Source organism: Gavialis gangeticus, unplaced genomic scaffold (assembly GCF_001723915.1).
Source record: "Gavialis gangeticus isolate Ggan-Ray unplaced genomic scaffold, GavGan_comp1, whole genome shotgun sequence".
Lineage (NCBI taxonomy): Eukaryota > Metazoa > Chordata > Crocodylia > Gavialidae > Gavialis > Gavialis gangeticus.
This window is the reverse complement of record NW_017729024.1, coordinates 61,863,246-61,880,371: the sequence shown is the minus strand read 5'-3', so window position 1 is coordinate 61,880,371 and position 17,126 is coordinate 61,863,246. Positions and strand designations below refer to the sequence as shown.

Genomic DNA, 17,126 nt, shown 5'->3' with positions numbered 1-17,126 from the left:
TGTGTGTGTGTGTGTGTGTGTGTGTGTGTGTGTGTGTTCAGGCAGTGGTAGAGTGCATGTGTGTGTCTGCAGACAGGGGCAGAGTGTGTTTGTAGGCAGGGGCAGTGTGTGTATGTGTGCAGGCGGAGGCAAAGTGTGTGCATGTGTGTCTGCAGACAGGGGCAGAGTGTGTGTGTGTGTGCGGCCATGCGGGCAGTGTGTGTGTGTGTGCGGCCATGCGGGCAGTGTGTGTGTGTGTGCGGCCATGCGGGCAGTGTGTGTGTGTGTGCGGCCATGCGGGCAGTGTGTGTGTGTGTGCGGCCATGCGGGCAGTGTGTGTGTGTGTGTGTGTGTGTAGGCAGGGGCAGTGGGTCCATGTGTGTGTAGGCAAGGGCAGTGAGTCTGTGTTTGTGTGTTTGCAGGCAGGGACAGAGTGTATGTGTGTGTGTATGCAGGGAGAGGGGGTGTGTGTAGGCAGGGTCAGAGTGTGTGTTTTTGCAGGCAAGGAAAGAGTGTGTGTGTACGTGTGTGTGTACGCCCGCATGCGTGTGCATGTGCAGGCAGGGCCAGAGTATGTTCATGTGTGTGTATGCAGGGGCAAGGTGTGTGTGTGTGTGTGTGTGTGTGTGTGTTCGTAGGGTGAGTCCCACCTGTGCACCCCACCATATACCCACATGAACCCACATGCTCCCTCACTCCACATACCCACAGCCCCCCACAAACCTATACCCACCCCCCAGTATAAACAAGCGTAATAGTTCATTTTAAGCTATTGTGCAATCACCTCTATGTACACTACACAAACGCATGTAAAGCAGAACAAAAATTTTTTTGAAATCAAATTAATGTATGTTTTAAATGTTTGCTTTTTAGAACATAATTTGGTATTTTTCTGGTTCCAAGATGGAAAAACTGAAAGGAGTGCTTCTGGAGGCAAGGGGAGGGACTTCTGGTGGCAAAGGTCAGGGGTTAGGGGCAGGACTTCTGGTCCCAAGATGATGACCAGGGGGCAGGACACCTGTGAGGGGGTGGGAATACCCTTGTGGCCCTGGACAGCTTGCCAAAACTCAGTAAGCAGCCCTATGCCTGAAATAATTGCCTGCCCCGATCTACACCCAGCAAGCTTTTTGAGATTTGGAACTCCTGGGCTCTTAGGAACAGGCCTTAGAGGGTTTGTAAATAAGTCATGCATTTAGGGTCGGATTCTGCCACCCTTACATAGGGCAAGGACTCTGGAATGATATCACTGAAAACAATCCTACTGTGAGCACAGCGAGGGGCTACCCCATGAGTGGGGATGTAACAGACCCAGGCCTTCAGTCTAAGCTGGCCTTTAATTCATCAGAGCAGAAAACAGTTGGTCCAGGAGTGCTGCTTTTTTAAAATCAGAACTCTACACTCCTGTTCAATACTTTCCTTGGTTTTGCATCGTCATATTCAGAAAAGCATTCCAGGACATTCTGAGATGGAAGATCATGTGCAAACAGCATGAATGATCAATTTTTTTCTTTTAGAGGAGCACCTTATTCAGATAATTACAATTTCTCACTTACCTCATTCAATGAAATGAGAAAATTAATTCAACAAGAGATGGAAGGAGAGTTTAAGGGCTTTACAAGTAAACAGTGACAGATCCACCCCCAATATTATATAATCAAGTTGTGCTGGAACTACACAGATTTCACAATCTACAAGCTGTCAAGTAAAAACTACTTACATCGGGATCTAGCTCCTCCAACTCATCCTCTAGAGCCCTGAGTTCTTCTTCTGTCAAGGCACCAAGAATCTTGTCCTCATCCAGATCTCGGTACTTTTCTAATTCCTTTCTGTATGACATTGTAGAGAAGTCCTTGAAATATCACTTTCCACAATGAAAGGTGACCTATAATGAAAAAGAAGCATCCCATCATAAAATGAGAGTTTAGATTATTGTAATTTCTGCTATTAACAAACTGAAAACACTTCACAAATGTGTAACAGGGTATAAGAAATGCAAAATTCTAAAACTTTTGGTTCAGAGGTGATGGCTTTTATTAGACCAACTAAGAAATCACAAAAGAAATATCTTTTCTTGCAAGCTTTCAGGAGCTTTCAGGAGCACACACCCTTCGTCAGGCTGAGGGAAAATTAAAGATGGTAAAAGTCTCCTTAGGTAGAAAATTAAGTTCATTTTCCACAGAGGAAGCTGAAGATGGATGTATGTTCCTCTGGGTCCAAGATAGTTCCTTTGTGTGAGTTGCTCTTTGATGTGCAGATAAGGCAGGATTCTTTCCCCGGTGATGTCAGATGACAGAAAAGCAAGGAGGCATAAACAAAATAAAAAAAAGAAATAAATTAAAAAATAAAGACAGGGAGTTGTAGAAATAAAAGGCATCATCTCTGAACCAAGAGTTTTAGAGTTTTGCATTTCTTTTTGTCTCAGGCCAACACGGCTACCACGTACATCCCTGTAACAGGGTATAAAGCAGCCAGAGCTCAGACGCTGAGGTCTAGTGTTCATCCTGCCACAGATTCACATTGGGACAGCATTAGGATCATCATTAGGGACTGATATCAGCAGTAACTAAGCAGCAAACTATACAGTAATCAAATTTTGATTTATTCAACATTTTCCTTGAAGGACAATAAATCATGAATTTCACCAAAACAATGAGTCAGCATGGATTCAACTCTGGCTGTCTTACAAACAATGAGTAATACTTTCCTTTGCAAGTTACCCTATTGAAAGTAATGCTGTATACAAGTTTGGCCTGAAAAAGGCAGAACAAAAATCAGGTGTTTGCTGCATTGTTGGACTTACTGTGAACCCTGACAATCACCATGGCCATGAATCTCAGACATGTTTCTTCTTTTCCTTTTAAGTTAATATTCTGAATGGGAGACAGAGATAGCTATCCAGAAGAAGCCATTATTTACTCCTTATCCATATTGGTTTCACATACTAAGGCTGTGTACATACATTAAAACAATCTGAGAGAATTCTCCCAGGTTTGTTCTCCTGGTAGAAAAAAAACATACCTAGAGCCACGCGTATAGACATTCAAATGCTGAGGTCCTAAAAAGTGAAGAGATTGCAGTTCTAACATTGTGCAGTTGGGTGGGGAGAGGGCTGTGCACATCTCAGCATGCTTTGCAGGTTCCCTTAGTCTGCCTGTCAACAGATGGCAACGGTACATAGGGTAGCCCCGACTTGCTGACCCAAACTGCTCAAGGTCAGCTGCATTTCCCCGTAGCACAATGTATAGATTATGAAGGGGGTGGAAGGGAGGGTGTTCTGTTCCCTGCTCAGAGTCCTGCAGGTGACACACTCAGCATGTACAGACATTTGCTCTCCCAGGAGTGATTTAACCCTGGTTGTTCCCAGGTTATTTTTCTCCTGCAGGTGCTATTTTTACTCTGAGAGAAAAAGCATGAACATCTGCTCTCTAGGAGAGCAGCAACTCCCCCAGGAGAAACTGGACGTCTGTACAAGGCCTAAATATCTCCTAATTGGTTCATCGTGTCAGTTACGCAAGTCATTGAAATGATATGTGCCCTCATCATGCTAGTATCTGCATCATTACAAGTCAACTATTTAATGTAATTCTAGATGGCAATATAGGTCCCCAAGACAGCATAGTAGAAACTAACTGACCGCATGACTCAAATCAATTATGAGTCTGGATTTTTACCATGCATTCTACAATATAAAACTTCATTTCCAAGTGCAGCAATTGATATATTTACAAGGAAATAATAACAGGTAATACTGAAGTCAGGTTCTTTTAAAACCTTTTTTCAAAGGCAGCCATGACCTAGAACACCACATTTTTAATTTGGAAAGGTCACTTTTATTACATAAAGTACTGTATGTACCAAAGTCCTTTCGCACATTTCTTAGGGAAAATAAAAGTCTTCAAACATACTGACCATGACTTTTCCTCTGCTTTCAGATTCCCAAGAAATCTTTTCTTGCCATTGTCTAATGAAATATTTGTATAAAACGAACAGACAAACATGCATTTTTGAATACTTTCTCCTTTTCAACAAACTGGAAATCTTCCATTTCTCTCTAAAAGCCCATTTTAGAATTTCTTCACATTTTCCCTTAAGCTTCACAGTCCTGCCCTTGCATCAGACTTCTCCAATTAGGTCTCACCTAGAAAGGACAAATCATGCACTTTCAGGATGTTTTACACTGCCAATATATCTTGTGTGAACTAATAAGTCACCTTATATTGATACTTTCTGTATCACAGCTGCCAACTCCAATTAGGAAAATAATCTTTAGTTCAGTGACAAATGGACACATTAAAACCTATAGCATTTGACAGCATGCCCTTAAATTAAAAAGTTGTCAGTTGGTCATACACTTTGCTTCCCATTTTTGTGATCACAATTCAACTATAACTTCTAGTCCCCTTGCTCTAAATTCATGTGCCCCTGGAGTATCACATGCCTCACAAAGTCTCAGTTTTAGCATATGCACAATTTACCAGACACGACAGTTGCAGTTCAGGATTCATGCAGGAAGGGCAAACTCCTAGCAGGAGTGATTTCTCCTAGAACTACACTAAAGCAGGAATATCAAGGTCAGAGATAATGCTACTGGAAGGTTAGACTAATGAAGCTATAACTATAACTGCATTTCCTGGGCCTGACATTTGGGTATATGGAGCAGGTTCAGATTCCAGTACTCCTAAATCTCCATTGTTCCATAAGTAGTATTTACAATGTCAAATAACTGGTACATTGCCACAGCTAAAACATTTCTCCATTCATAATCACATCACTGCTGCCTTACAGCCCCCAGCCCAAACAGGAGGGGACAATATGAGAACATCCTTCCTGGAGGCTTCCTGGTACCTTTATCCTATTCCAACCCTGTCATTTTAACTTTTTGGGTTTACTGCAGTGCTGGTCCTTTTCAGCCCTAGATGAAGGGACAAGCTTAGGAGTGATTAAATGCAACTTCTTTGCATTATAATATTCATATCCACTGTGGCTGAAGGGGCAGTCACAGGCCAAGGCTTTGGAGGCATTGAGTTACGAGGAGAGAAGAACTTTACGCATTTCCCAGGATCAGGCTGTATTTTGTATTTCATTCTTACTTTTTTCTTCAACAACTGTGAAAGTAGCTAGAACTGCAGAGTGACGGGTACAACAGCCCAGATGCAGTAAACTGAATAAACTAATCTTACAAATTTATATTCTCCTAGAACAGTTTCAGATTGCTTCATCTTTGAGCCTGCACTGCTTTAGCATGGCAATCTTCATGCCTTTGCTGGCTGGAAATTTAGTATGAAAGTATTCCCTACACTGCAGAGTAGACAGGTCATGAGACAGCAAGATACTCTTCAGCAGCTCTGACTGCTGGGGACAGGTGTGGAGCCTGCTGAGGCATGCATAACTCAAGTCTCATGCCAGCAGGAACTAGCATTGCTACCTCTAAGAGACAGAGCTACGTGTAAGGATGCATCTTCCCTAATCCCCTTATAACAAAAGAAGTGCTGGTGTGCCTTCTACACAGTATAGTCCATGGGCAGTCTGCACATCAAGACAGCAAATCAACCACCCCAACCAGAATTTGGCAACATCATGGGAGAGGATGCATGAGCTTCCCACTGAAGAATGCAAGATGCTGAACCATGACATACCAGCATTCCTTGCTAGCAGCAGTGGGCTCTTTGTGGGTGTCCAACCTGAGATGCTCAAGACAGATCTGGTTTCCAGAAGAGCTCCTTTCAGCATCTCAGTTGGTGCATGCAAGCAGGTCACTTATGCAACTTCCTTAAGGGCAGTCAACTCTGAGTTCAAAGGTTCAAAACCTATGGCACTATATTTTTCACCCTTATGCTGCCACCAAATGCCTCATGGTTGCACTGCCAGTGGAGCAAATACAGCTGATTCTAGAATGCTCCCAGCATGGCTCAGCAAGGTATGTGCCGTCTGATGGCTCTCAGCTTCACAATAGACTCTACACCTCATGTTAAGCCACTATTCAGCATTCTCTTCTGCCTGTGCTGGGCTGTGCCCATGGTCTCTGACAACTTAGCAAGCAGCCTTCACCTTTCTAATCCCTAACTACTACTTCTTTTTTTTAATCTCCAAAATAATATAAATATGGCAGCTGTTGGTAACATGGGTGCAATACTCTAAGTGAATTTTACATGCACAAATATTAGGAAAGTCAGAAGAGGAGACTTTGAGGAGACTGCTGGATGTTTTGAAGGGCTCTTGGTTGGACTTTTTGAAGGGTTCTTGGCTGGAGTCTTCTCAGGAGTCTTGGCTGCAGGTTTTTCTGGAGTCTTGTCTGCTTTCTTAAAGAAAATGTCCAATGAAGTTTGAACAGATGTTCTCCAGGGAGATGGGTGACGCAGCGACTTGTTCACTGGCATGGCATGGCATCAGATCAAGTGTTGTAAAGTCGAAATTGATGTCAGAAAGTTGAAACAGGGTGTCAATTTATAAATGTTGTAAGTGCAAAATGTTGTCACTCAAAATGTTGTAAGTCAAGGACTGCCTGTAGTCAACATAGTGCCACACATGCTCTGTGAGTTCAAGGACCAGACAGTTCCAGAGAAGATGAACTTCCCACCTGTGATGAGGTAATGACCTAGTTTTGAGGTATGAGCATGCCCAGTATGCTCTGTGTTGTAGAACTTCATTGGTGCCAAATGCCAAGTTAGTAACTGTCACCTTCTCCGAGGTGAGCAGTGATGCCATTGGTATTTGGATGATAGATGGATGACTGACAGCACCTCTGTAAGGATGACTGGTCCAAAGTGTGATTGACAGAGGTGGTGTGATTGATGGGAACACTGTGGCTGGAGGCTTGGGAGGCCAAAGGCTGGCATAGTTCAGTGCGTGATTGCAACTAGTACGTTTGGTGGGAGAGTGGTAGGAGACTGTAACCCCACGGGAGTGTGAGTGACAGTCTAAGAGGCCAAACTCTTCTCCATGTGCTTGTGGGTATGTGTGCGGGGTGAGGATCCAGAGGACTGATACCTCTCTAATGTTGACTGAGTACTTGCAGTGTGCCTGGTGAATGCCTGAAGAGTGCCTGGGTTATTGCTTCTGTGAATCTGGGCAAGTGTGTGAGAGGTGCTGCTACAGCAGTTGCAGGCAGCAAGCATATAAGAAACTGTACATGCTATCTAGTGCCTTCTCTGGGATAGCACTGTATTGATTTGGCTTCTATTAATATTGATATTGGAGACTGCTACTGGTATTGTTATTGATATTGGGGTTTTTGGCTGGTTGTTGTTTACATTGCTGTTGTTTAGATAATATTGTTACCCCTGTATATCATGTCTGTCGTTTATTGCTAGTTAATTATATTTTGCTAACTAGAGCCAGGCTGCAGGCTTATAGCTAATGAGGGTTGAGGTTCCACCTCTTTCACAGCAAGATCCTTAATTGGGATTAACAACTCTATTTGCAAAATTAAGAATATTTCCCATTCAGCACAGGTACCAAGTCCTTTACTAAACCACAATATAAAAACCATTAAATATGGTGGCTCTATTTGGAGTAGCTGCCTAGCTACTCCAGCTCATTCCCCTTAGTCAGAAACAGGACTTGTGTCTCCGTCACCCTTTTCCTTTACCTCATTGGAATAAAGGGCAGAGAAGTGAAACATTTTTACCTGAAGAGTAGACTATGTTAGAACTGCTGATGAAGGCTTTTGATGAGTACTATAGCCCAATATAATGGACCAGATTGGGCCGCTAGAGGAGGGCAACAGTCTGAAACTCAGGCCAAATCCAGGGTTAAAAAACAGATAGCAAGTTACCAGATACAGGAGAAATCCAGGGCTGAGGTCTGAATCACAAGCCGAATCAGTATGAGGCTGAATTATTAAACCTGACAAAAAATCCAGAAGTTAGAGTCCAAGAACGGAGCAAACAGAGTCAGGAAACAAGCGGTACTATAGTACTAGTATCAGAAGGAACAGTTGGCTGCCCTGCTGTCTGCTGCCACAGCTGGAGCTAAATGGAGAAAGCTGTTCTCCCAGCAATCTGGAGGCCCAGACCATGGCTCACTGGAGTCATTAACTAAGTTAGGCCTGTCAGTTGAAGCCTTGGGCAGGTGTGGCCCACTAGGCAATTAGCCCAGACAGGGCTGCCTGTTAGGGCCCCTGACACCCTAAGAAAAAAAAAGTGAGACTGGAAAGACACAGCCTTTTTAACAACAACAACAAAAATCTGACATCAGGATCCAGAAGAGAGAATAAATAATTATGATGCAGAATGGAAGACAAATCAACATCCACATATAATTTGTAATTAATCACATGAAATTCAACAAGGGCAAGTGCAAAGCCCTGCATTTGTAAGTGAATAACTGCATGTATCAAGGGTTGTCAACCGGGGATATGTGTACATCTAGAAGTACTTGGAAAGGCCCTAGGGGGTACAAGCAGGTGGGTGGGGATGGAGGGCTGCCACTCACCACCTCATACTGCCGCCTCCATGGACTGATATGGGGCAACTAAGGCCCTGAAGCTGAGAGTGGGCAGGTGGAGGTCCAAGAGAGAGTGAAATGAAAATGGGTAGAGGCTACAGGCCCACAGAGCTGTAGATAAGACATTAACCTGGAGCTTCTTCCCCAGCTCTTATTTTGATAGGCCAGACAGGCACTTAAGCTATTTCTTCTGTTTTCATCATTAGGCTGCTACCTATCTCAGCGCTGTAGCCTAAATTCGTTGTAATTAATGCCGTAAGTTACAGCAGGCAAAAGGAAAGGGTAGCACAGAGAACCAAAGCACCACAAATACAGTGGCAGCCAGAGAGCACTAGTGCCAGCAGAAGGCCCAGACCTGACACTACAACCATCTGCCGTATTTGCAATCATATTAGTGCAAGGGTGTCAAAGGTATAGCCCATGGGCCAGATCCAGCCCACACAGCCCTGTTATCCAGCCTCCCATGCTACCCCTGGGTCTGATACTTGACTGTAGTGGCTGAGTGTCTTGCCCTATTTGTAAGGTCCAGAATCTGTAGCACCTGCCCTGGCCAGTCTGGGATCTATATCATGTGTGGCACTCAGACTGGTTCGAATGGGTGGCATTTGTGGTGCAGATCCCAGATCAGTGGGAACCAGATCCAGCATGCAGAGGGAGGGAGCAGGTCCATGGGCCTGATCCAGCCTGTGAACCACTGTCATACCACTTATCCAGCCCATGGAGCCAGATCAGTTTGATAACCCTGTGTTAGTAGATTAAGCAACCAGTCAGATTCTAGCTAGATTGTGGAGCCAGCTGCAATATAATTCCTGCAAAACTACTCAGCAGTAATGAAAGATTGGAGGAATGTGAACAGGTACTGGCAATGGACAACTCTAAAACCAGAGAGTGAATGCAGACTGTCAATAAAAAAAATCCACAGAACAGAAAATAATAGTATTGGGAATCCATAGTGGTTGACACTGAAGAGTGCCATCCACTGCTGGGCAGCTGAGCAGCACAAGCCATGGATCTGATCTCAGTGTACCACTAGAATACCTTCTACATGAAACAGGAAGGAGGAAATGAGCCACAGTCCTTGTTTGAGGTTTTAAACACAGCAGTAGGTAACCTTTTCCAGCTATGGACCAGAATGACTGACTTTGGGTCAGAGGCTGGCAGGAAGGCCAGTGCTAGGACCAACAGCCAGCAATTCTCCCCATGCTGCCATGGGAAGAGCTCCTGCAGCTGTCAGTTCTCTCCATGACAACACAGGGAGAGACCCTGTGGCCAAAACTCACTGCCATTAAACACTGCTAAAACCCCACTCTGCAGGCTAGGTCCAATGGCTCCACAGGCTAGATCTAGCCCACAAGCCATAGTTTGCTAGCCCCTGTTTTAACAGAGTATAAAAATGTATTTAAGGGAGTGAGACACCAAGAGCATAAACTAAAATTAGAAATAGACCCTTTGTACAGCTTTTACAACTGTCAAAACAACACAGTACTCCTAGTCCTGGTTGAGCCACTCAAAAAGGAACTAACTAGCCTAATAAGGGGCATCATTACAAATCAGTGGAAATTAGCACCAACTGGATCTTGCCACTACCAGGCTGTAGAATGCTACATGGCAAACTGAAGATTTGTACAGATCCAAAACTTTGTAACAGAAGATTGAAACAAGAGTCATTATCCATTGCCCACCACTGAGGACATAGTATCTGAACCACCTGGAGTTGGTAAAAGGCACTCCTTAGCCACAGCCACCACCCAAAGATCCAGGTGCAACAGAGGATCCAGAGTACTATATTCTTTGGAATAAAGCAATTCTACCAGTTCAATGTTGGATGGATGGTGGATGTGCATTTTAATCACAAGCCACTGGAAAGCATTATGAAGAAGCCACTCCCAAGTTCAAAGCGACAGCAATGCATGTTATTGAGACTTCAGCACTAGGATGTGAGCATCAGGTACTGTCCACAAAAGTCACTACTAGTGAGAGATAACTGGAAATACTCTGAGCAAGGTACACCATCATGGCTCCATAGAACAGGAGAGACAATTTATTAACACGCAACAATACCTCTCCGTCTCCAAAGGAAATTTTCAGGCAAAATGAAAAAGCACAGAACTGGACGAACATACTCCAGGTGTGGCCAGATCACAAATAACAATTACCTCCAGGAAGTCTTTCCCTCCTGGGGGATGACCTATATGTGCAAAATGAGTTCTTGTTTAAAGGTGACAAGAACAATAATCTCTGCCAATGTATAACAGTATGTCATGAAAAGAATACAAATTAGCACCTAGGAATCGAGGCATGCCTGCAGGAAACCTAGGATTATGACTAATGACCAGACTTAATTTCCAGGTGAGAACATACTGGCTGCTTGTACATATGACAAGGGTTTAGTTCTTCCTAAATTGAAACGGTGGGTTTTTAATGGTGTCGATTAAAAACGCACCATTTCAATTTAGGGACTTCTATCACATCACAGTGATGGCCTCCTATCAGCTCATCTGGCCCCTCCCAACCCCCCGGTGCCATGGGCAGGCTTCGTCAGAAAAAAACCAAACAGTGAGGGGCCTAATCCTTTTTTTTTTTTGCCCCAGAGCCTACCTGCCTCTCCTGTGGCCAGGGGGCAAGCTGCCATCAGGCAGAGCGGTCCCTGAGCTGCAGGGAGCACTGGTCCTTCCCTTTGTCGTGGCAGCTCCCCCCAGGACCACGCAGGTGGGTTGCTAGTGGGTGGGTGCTGCCCAGGGGTGCTGCTGCCGTGGAGGGAAGGACCAGGCCCCTCCGCAGCTCAGTGCCTGCCGGCAGCTTATCCCCCACCGATGGGAGAGGCAGGCAGGCTCTGGGAGCAAAAAGAAATAAAGACCAGGCTCCTCACCACTTTTTATTCTCTCCTCTGTAGCACCTGCTCACAGAAGCTGCTGGCAGGTTGCACAGCCTCTAAGCTTCTCTCTGCAGTGGTGGCACCCCCCCAGGACTGCCAGAAGGATGGTTCTGCCTGGGGGGAACTGCCCCTGTGAAAGGAAGGTTTAGGGTCCTCCACAGCTCAGGGGCCACTTGGCCCGCCAGCAGCTCACCCACAGCCGCAGAAGAGGCAGGTCGGCTCCAGCATCCTGTGCACCACATCCCTGCCGCTTTTCTCCTGCCTGGGATTGCCCAGGAACAGGCTGGCTTGCCCCTGGAGCAGTGGAGCAAGATGACAGGAGGGTGGTTGCGTGTGCTGGCAATGGAAGAAAGTGGCAGGGATGATGCACAGGGTGCTGGAAGCCCGCAGAGCTTGAGCTTCCCCGAGCACATCTGGGCTTCCAGCACCCCATGCACGATTGCACTTTGTTACATAGCAAACTAAAATACATCAGATGGGTTTCACCTTGCTAAAGTAACAAGGTCATTCAAAGCAAAATACACCACCGCATGTGTACATCATGATGAAATTAAAGCGAAATATGCTGCCACAGGTGTAAACAGAGATAGCATTAAAGCAGTGCAAAAGGGCAATTAAGCTAAAGACCTATTTTATCATGCATACAAACACTCACTGAGAACAACATAAAATGTATAAACTCCCAATATGACACTGGGAAAAAGTTTAGAACAGATGTGACAGACCACCTTTGGGGTGCCTGCTACTTTAAGGGCTTGAGCAGGCTGTGAGGCAGCCTGCAGGTGAAGGCAGAGCCAATCAGGTGGTCACATGACAGCCAGGAGGATGCCTGATTGGAGCAGGGCCGAGCAGTCTCAGTATAAGAGCAGGCCCTCTAAGAAGTAGACCCAGCAGTTGCTGCAGGGATGCTGCTGAGGTAACATCATCTGGCTGGAGATCTACTGCATGGGAAGCTTCCATCCTAAGTGCAGGACTTTACACTTGTCCGTGTTGAAACTCATGAGATTTATTTTGGTCCAGCCCTCTAATTTGTCCAGGTCACTCTGAATCCTAGCCCTACCCTACTGTACCCCCCAGCTTGGTGTAATCCATGAACGTGCTGAGGATGCAATTCATCCCAAATTCCAGATCATTAGTGAAAATATTGAACTAAATCTGCCCCAGGACTGACTCCTGGACGCTCTGCTTGATACCAGCAGCCAAATAGCCATCAAGCCACTGATTACTACTCATTGAGTCTGATTACCCAGTCAGCTTTTTATCCACCTTATAGTCCATTCATGTAACCCATGCATTCTTAGCTTGCTGGAAAGAATACTGTAGGAGCCTTCATCAAAAGCCTTGCTGAAGCCAAGGTATATCATGTCCACTGCTCTCCCCACATCCACAAAGCCAGTTATCTCATCGTAGAAGGAAATCAGGTTGGTCAGGCAACATTTGCCCCTGGTGAACCCACGTGGACTGTTTCTGATCACTTTCTTCTCCTCCAAGTGCTTAGAAATGGATTCCTTGAGGATCTGCTGCACGATTCTTCCAGGGACTGAGGTGAGGCTGACTGGTCTGTAGCTCCCTGGATCCTCCTCCTTCCCTTTCTTAAAGATGGGCACTACATTTGCCCTTATCCGGTCATCTGGGACCTTCCCCAATTGCCATGAGTTTTCAAAGATAATGGCCAGTGGGTCTGCAATCACATAAACCTACTCCCTCAACACCCGTGGATGCATTACATCTAGCCCCATTGACTTGTACATGTTCAGCTTTTCTAAATAGCTGTTCTTTCACCACTGAGGGCTGCTCATCTTCTCCCAAAACTGCTGCCTGGTGCAGTAGTCTGGGAGCTGACCTAGCCTGTGAAGACCAAGGTAAAAAAGGCATTGAGTACTTCAGCCTTTTTCTCATAATCTGTCACTAGGTTGCCTCCCCCATTCAGTAAGAAACCCACGCTCCCTGCCCTTCCTTGTGTTGCTAACATACTTGTAGACAGGTAAGTGCACTGGCAACTGGTTATTGTTTAGTGTGGGGTGGGGCACAGTCTGGCAGGGAAGTGGGAGAAGGGAAGCCAGGCAGTGTCCCAGCAGGAACAAGAAAGTGGCAAGTCAGGCAGGAGGGAGAATCAAGGAGTAGGGGAGGGGGAAGGATGAGGGGAGACTTCTACCCATAGCCTATGAGGATAAGGAGGAAAACAGCAGGCAGCCTGACTCCTCAATTAAGCCATTTGCTACTTGTTCACAGGTGCTCCCTCCCTCCCAGCCTGGGGCTTCAGGTGGGTTGTTATCTGGCTGGGCTTGTTATTGCCTCCTCCCTGTGTTATTCTCAAAAGACCAAGGAGTTAAACTTATAAAATGATGAAGCTTGTTTATTCAGAGAGCCTTCTTAGCCTACTGATCTGCTGTTCCCTCCGGCAATCCCTGGGCCAATGTAATAACTTATACATAACACTCTTAAAGGTATTCACACACTCCCCACCCCCCTCGAAGGGCCTTCCCAGGGGTTTCCAACAGCAGCTGTGTCTGAGCTACTGTTTTATCAGTTAACTGTTTAACCAATATAGGTAGAGGAGGTTAAATGGATATTTTTTAAAACAATGTTTATATCCCTATAACAATTCTAAAGGACACTGAGGCTGGGATCTTGGGGCAGTGATAGCATGGGGCCAAGGCAGAGCCACGATCTGCTCCCTGCATGCCCCTGCCTGTGGAACCCACGCCCATCACAGTGGCATGTGGGCAGTGGATCATGGTCCTGTCCCAGGCCCTGGCCCCAGCCCTGCACTGTCAACACCCTGCAACAAAACATTGCTTCCCACTTAGGGAGTTTTGGTGAGCTGTTAGTGCTGACCTGGCCCACAACAGCTCAGCAAAAGTCCCTATGTGGCCTGCAGGTCCAAATAATTGCCCATCCCTGGACTAATATCATGAATAGTTTGTACTCTAAGCAGGTGCCAAAGTGCTGCTCAAAAGTGTGTTTATGGAGTACTTACCTTTGCTAAAATTTGCAGCAGTTTCAAAAAAGGTAAAATGAATCAAATCTGGGTGAACTAAATCTATTGGTATTATATGTAGATTACTACAGCTCGGTTTATTTCAAGGTCTGTTCTCTCAAATTTGATTCTCACTTCTATATGCTCAGAGACAGCAGGGTCTGACAGAAAGGTGGGGGAAGGGGCTGCAGGGGAAAGAAGTTGCCAGGGGGAGGCGGGGAGCAGAGAGCAAAGGAGCTACCTGACTCCCCAGATTTATTTTCTCTGTTGTAGCAGTAGGAAGGGGACAGATTCACATACAAACCTCCAATAATTAGATTCAATACCTAGAAAATTACATCAAATGTATAATTTTTCCATATATAGAATGTAATTACTGGGGGGTCAGCTTATAATCAGGGTCATTTTATATTTGAGTAAATATGGTAGCCATGCTATAGCCATCCCCAGCCACTGCTTATCCAACACCTTTTTGAAAACCTCCAGTGATGGACGTTCTACAACTTCCCTAGGCAGTCTGTTCCACTGCCTTATTATTCTAACAGCAAATTTGTTTTCCTAGCTAACTCTACTTTTTTGTAACTTCAGGTCATTGGTCTGCATTCTGCTCCGTTCCCCTTCTTTACAGTACTATTTCCTTCAACCACTCCTCCTATGCCTTGCCTCCCAAGCCCTTTATCACTTTTGTAGCTCTTCCCAGGCCCTCTAAATTCTCCATGTCTTTTTTTTTAAATATGGAGCCCAGAACTGCACACAGTACTTTAGATGAGGTCTAACCACTGTTGAGTGAAGACATGATATTACTTGCTGGCTCCCTGCATCTAACATTCCTAACTGCATTTGCCTCTTGTGCGGCTGTCACATTGCAGATTCATATAGAGTCTGTGATCCACTGAGGCTCCATAATCCTTCTCCATAGGACTGCCTTCCAGCAAGGTGTTATCCATTTTGAATTTGTGTTTTTGATTATTCTTTCCAAGGTGTAGCACCCTGAATTTATCAGCACTGTTCTTTATCCTGTTATTTCCAGTCTATCAAGATCCTTCTGAATTGCACTCCTATCCTCCAATGTGTTTTCAGTCCCTCCCAAGTTTGTGTTGTCTGCAAATGTACTCAAGAAACTCTCTATTCCAGCTTCCAAATTATTAATAATTACATAATTGAATGGCACTGGGCCTAGGACAGACCCATGCAGGGCTTCATTCAAAACCTTCTGCCATTGAGACATAGATCCATTTACAATTCCCCTTTTGCTTTCAGCTGTTAAGCAGCTGTCTGTCCACCTTGTAGCAGAGATGTGGGTTTTCCAGAAATTTTTTCAATACCCCAAATAGAGCTTGATCTGATTTAGCCTGTTTATTTGACTTATATTTAGTAAACAAAACTAAAAAAGTACCCCCATGTTAAATTTTAGTCCCAATAGCCACAAGTATTTGAACTGAAATATCTGATTAGGAAAAAAATTAAATACAGCACATTAATGTGGTTTAAATGTTATATTCAAACAAATTCAAAGCTTTATGTGGAAAGAAATTAATTTTATTAAAATACTTGTAAAAATGTAAAGACAATACACAATAGCATGTACTTCCCTTACATTTGTTGTTTAAATTTAAGAAAAAAACCCAAAGGCACTGAAACCTGTTGAAACACCTATTTTAGCACACCCAAAGAGCTGTGCATGATATGCCGTGGTTGTCCATGCATCTACTTCAACAGAGTTTAACTTCCTTCCACTGAAATCACTGTGGCACCTCAATGGGCAATGATAGTTTCACTGTCACCATCTGTAGAATCACTTGCACTACTTACTAGTTCCATTTCAGAATCAGACTGAGGCAAATCTGATTCACAACTACTTGAACCACATTCTCTTTCACTAAAGGATGGTTTTGCCAATGAGTCTATGGGCAAGAGCAACTTATCATCACACTGGATCTTCTTCACTAATTGTGCTTCTGACTGATTCTCCAGAAGCAAGAGATTTTGAGAAATAGAAACAAGCTTAGCAGTACATTCATTTGTTAGTCTATTCCTCTCTTTTGTCTTGATTGAGCTGAAAGCATTCCAGTTCCATTCATAAGAAGCTGCTGTTGGTGGAAAGCTTAGGATCCTTAGAGCAATCCTGGACAACAGTTGGGTGTTACAGTTTCCCTTCCACCGTGTGAGAGGAGACATATTCTCTGCTGCCTGCCAAATGATGTCTTTGCTCCAAAGTTTTTCGTTTGCACGGTACTCGGCAGTGTCTGTCATCATGGCTGTTTCATCGATATTAGGGACATTCTTAGCTACTTCCATAATTGTATCAAAAGCAGTAGATAACTCATCTTCTGATAAATGTTGTCCTCCATGTTGAAGATCTGAAAGGTTTGCTGCCAGATGAACTGGATGAGAGCAAAACTCAGATCTCTTAGTAAAGATTTGTTTTACTACTTCTTTTTTGGATAGAGGTGAAGAAGGCAAAAGCTCAATTAGATTTTCATTCAGGTCCTGAATATCTCTGGAATATTTGAAAGGCTTGGTGCATCTCCTTCAAGTTTCTTGACAGCCACTGAAACAGGTAGTAGCAAATTGAATGCTCCTTGAATCTGAACCCAAAACACATCGTTGTCAAGAATCTGCTTCTGAAGGTTTGCAGGAATAACTTGGGATATTGTGTCATTTATTGAAGTGCACTGTAAACAGTTCTTTGTGTGCAGCAAACTATGTAAACACTTCGTAGCTGAGCCCCATCTAGTTTCTTCTGGCAATAAAAGTGCGTTTTCCTTCCCCTGCTTCTCTTTCTGTGATTTCTTCAAAGTCTAATTAGCAACATGATGATTGTTGAATACCTTCACAATTGCTTTG

General features: G+C 44.5%; 1 protein-coding gene across 5 annotated transcripts in view; it reads right to left on the bottom strand.

Moving 5' to 3' along the window:
• The window catches only part of TMOD1 (tropomodulin 1), a 122,236-nt gene that overhangs the window by 94,263 nt on the left and 10,847 nt on the right, over positions 1-17,126 (bottom strand). For all 5 annotated transcript variants that reach the window (XM_019517173.1, XM_019517175.1, XM_019517174.1 and 2 more), the window contains exon 2: positions 1,697-1,861. In XM_019517173.1, coding sequence (XP_019372718.1) covers positions 1,697-1,816 — 120 coding nt within the window. In that variant the 5' untranslated portion in view covers positions 1,817-1,861. The remainder of the gene's footprint in view (positions 1-1,696; positions 1,862-17,126) is intronic.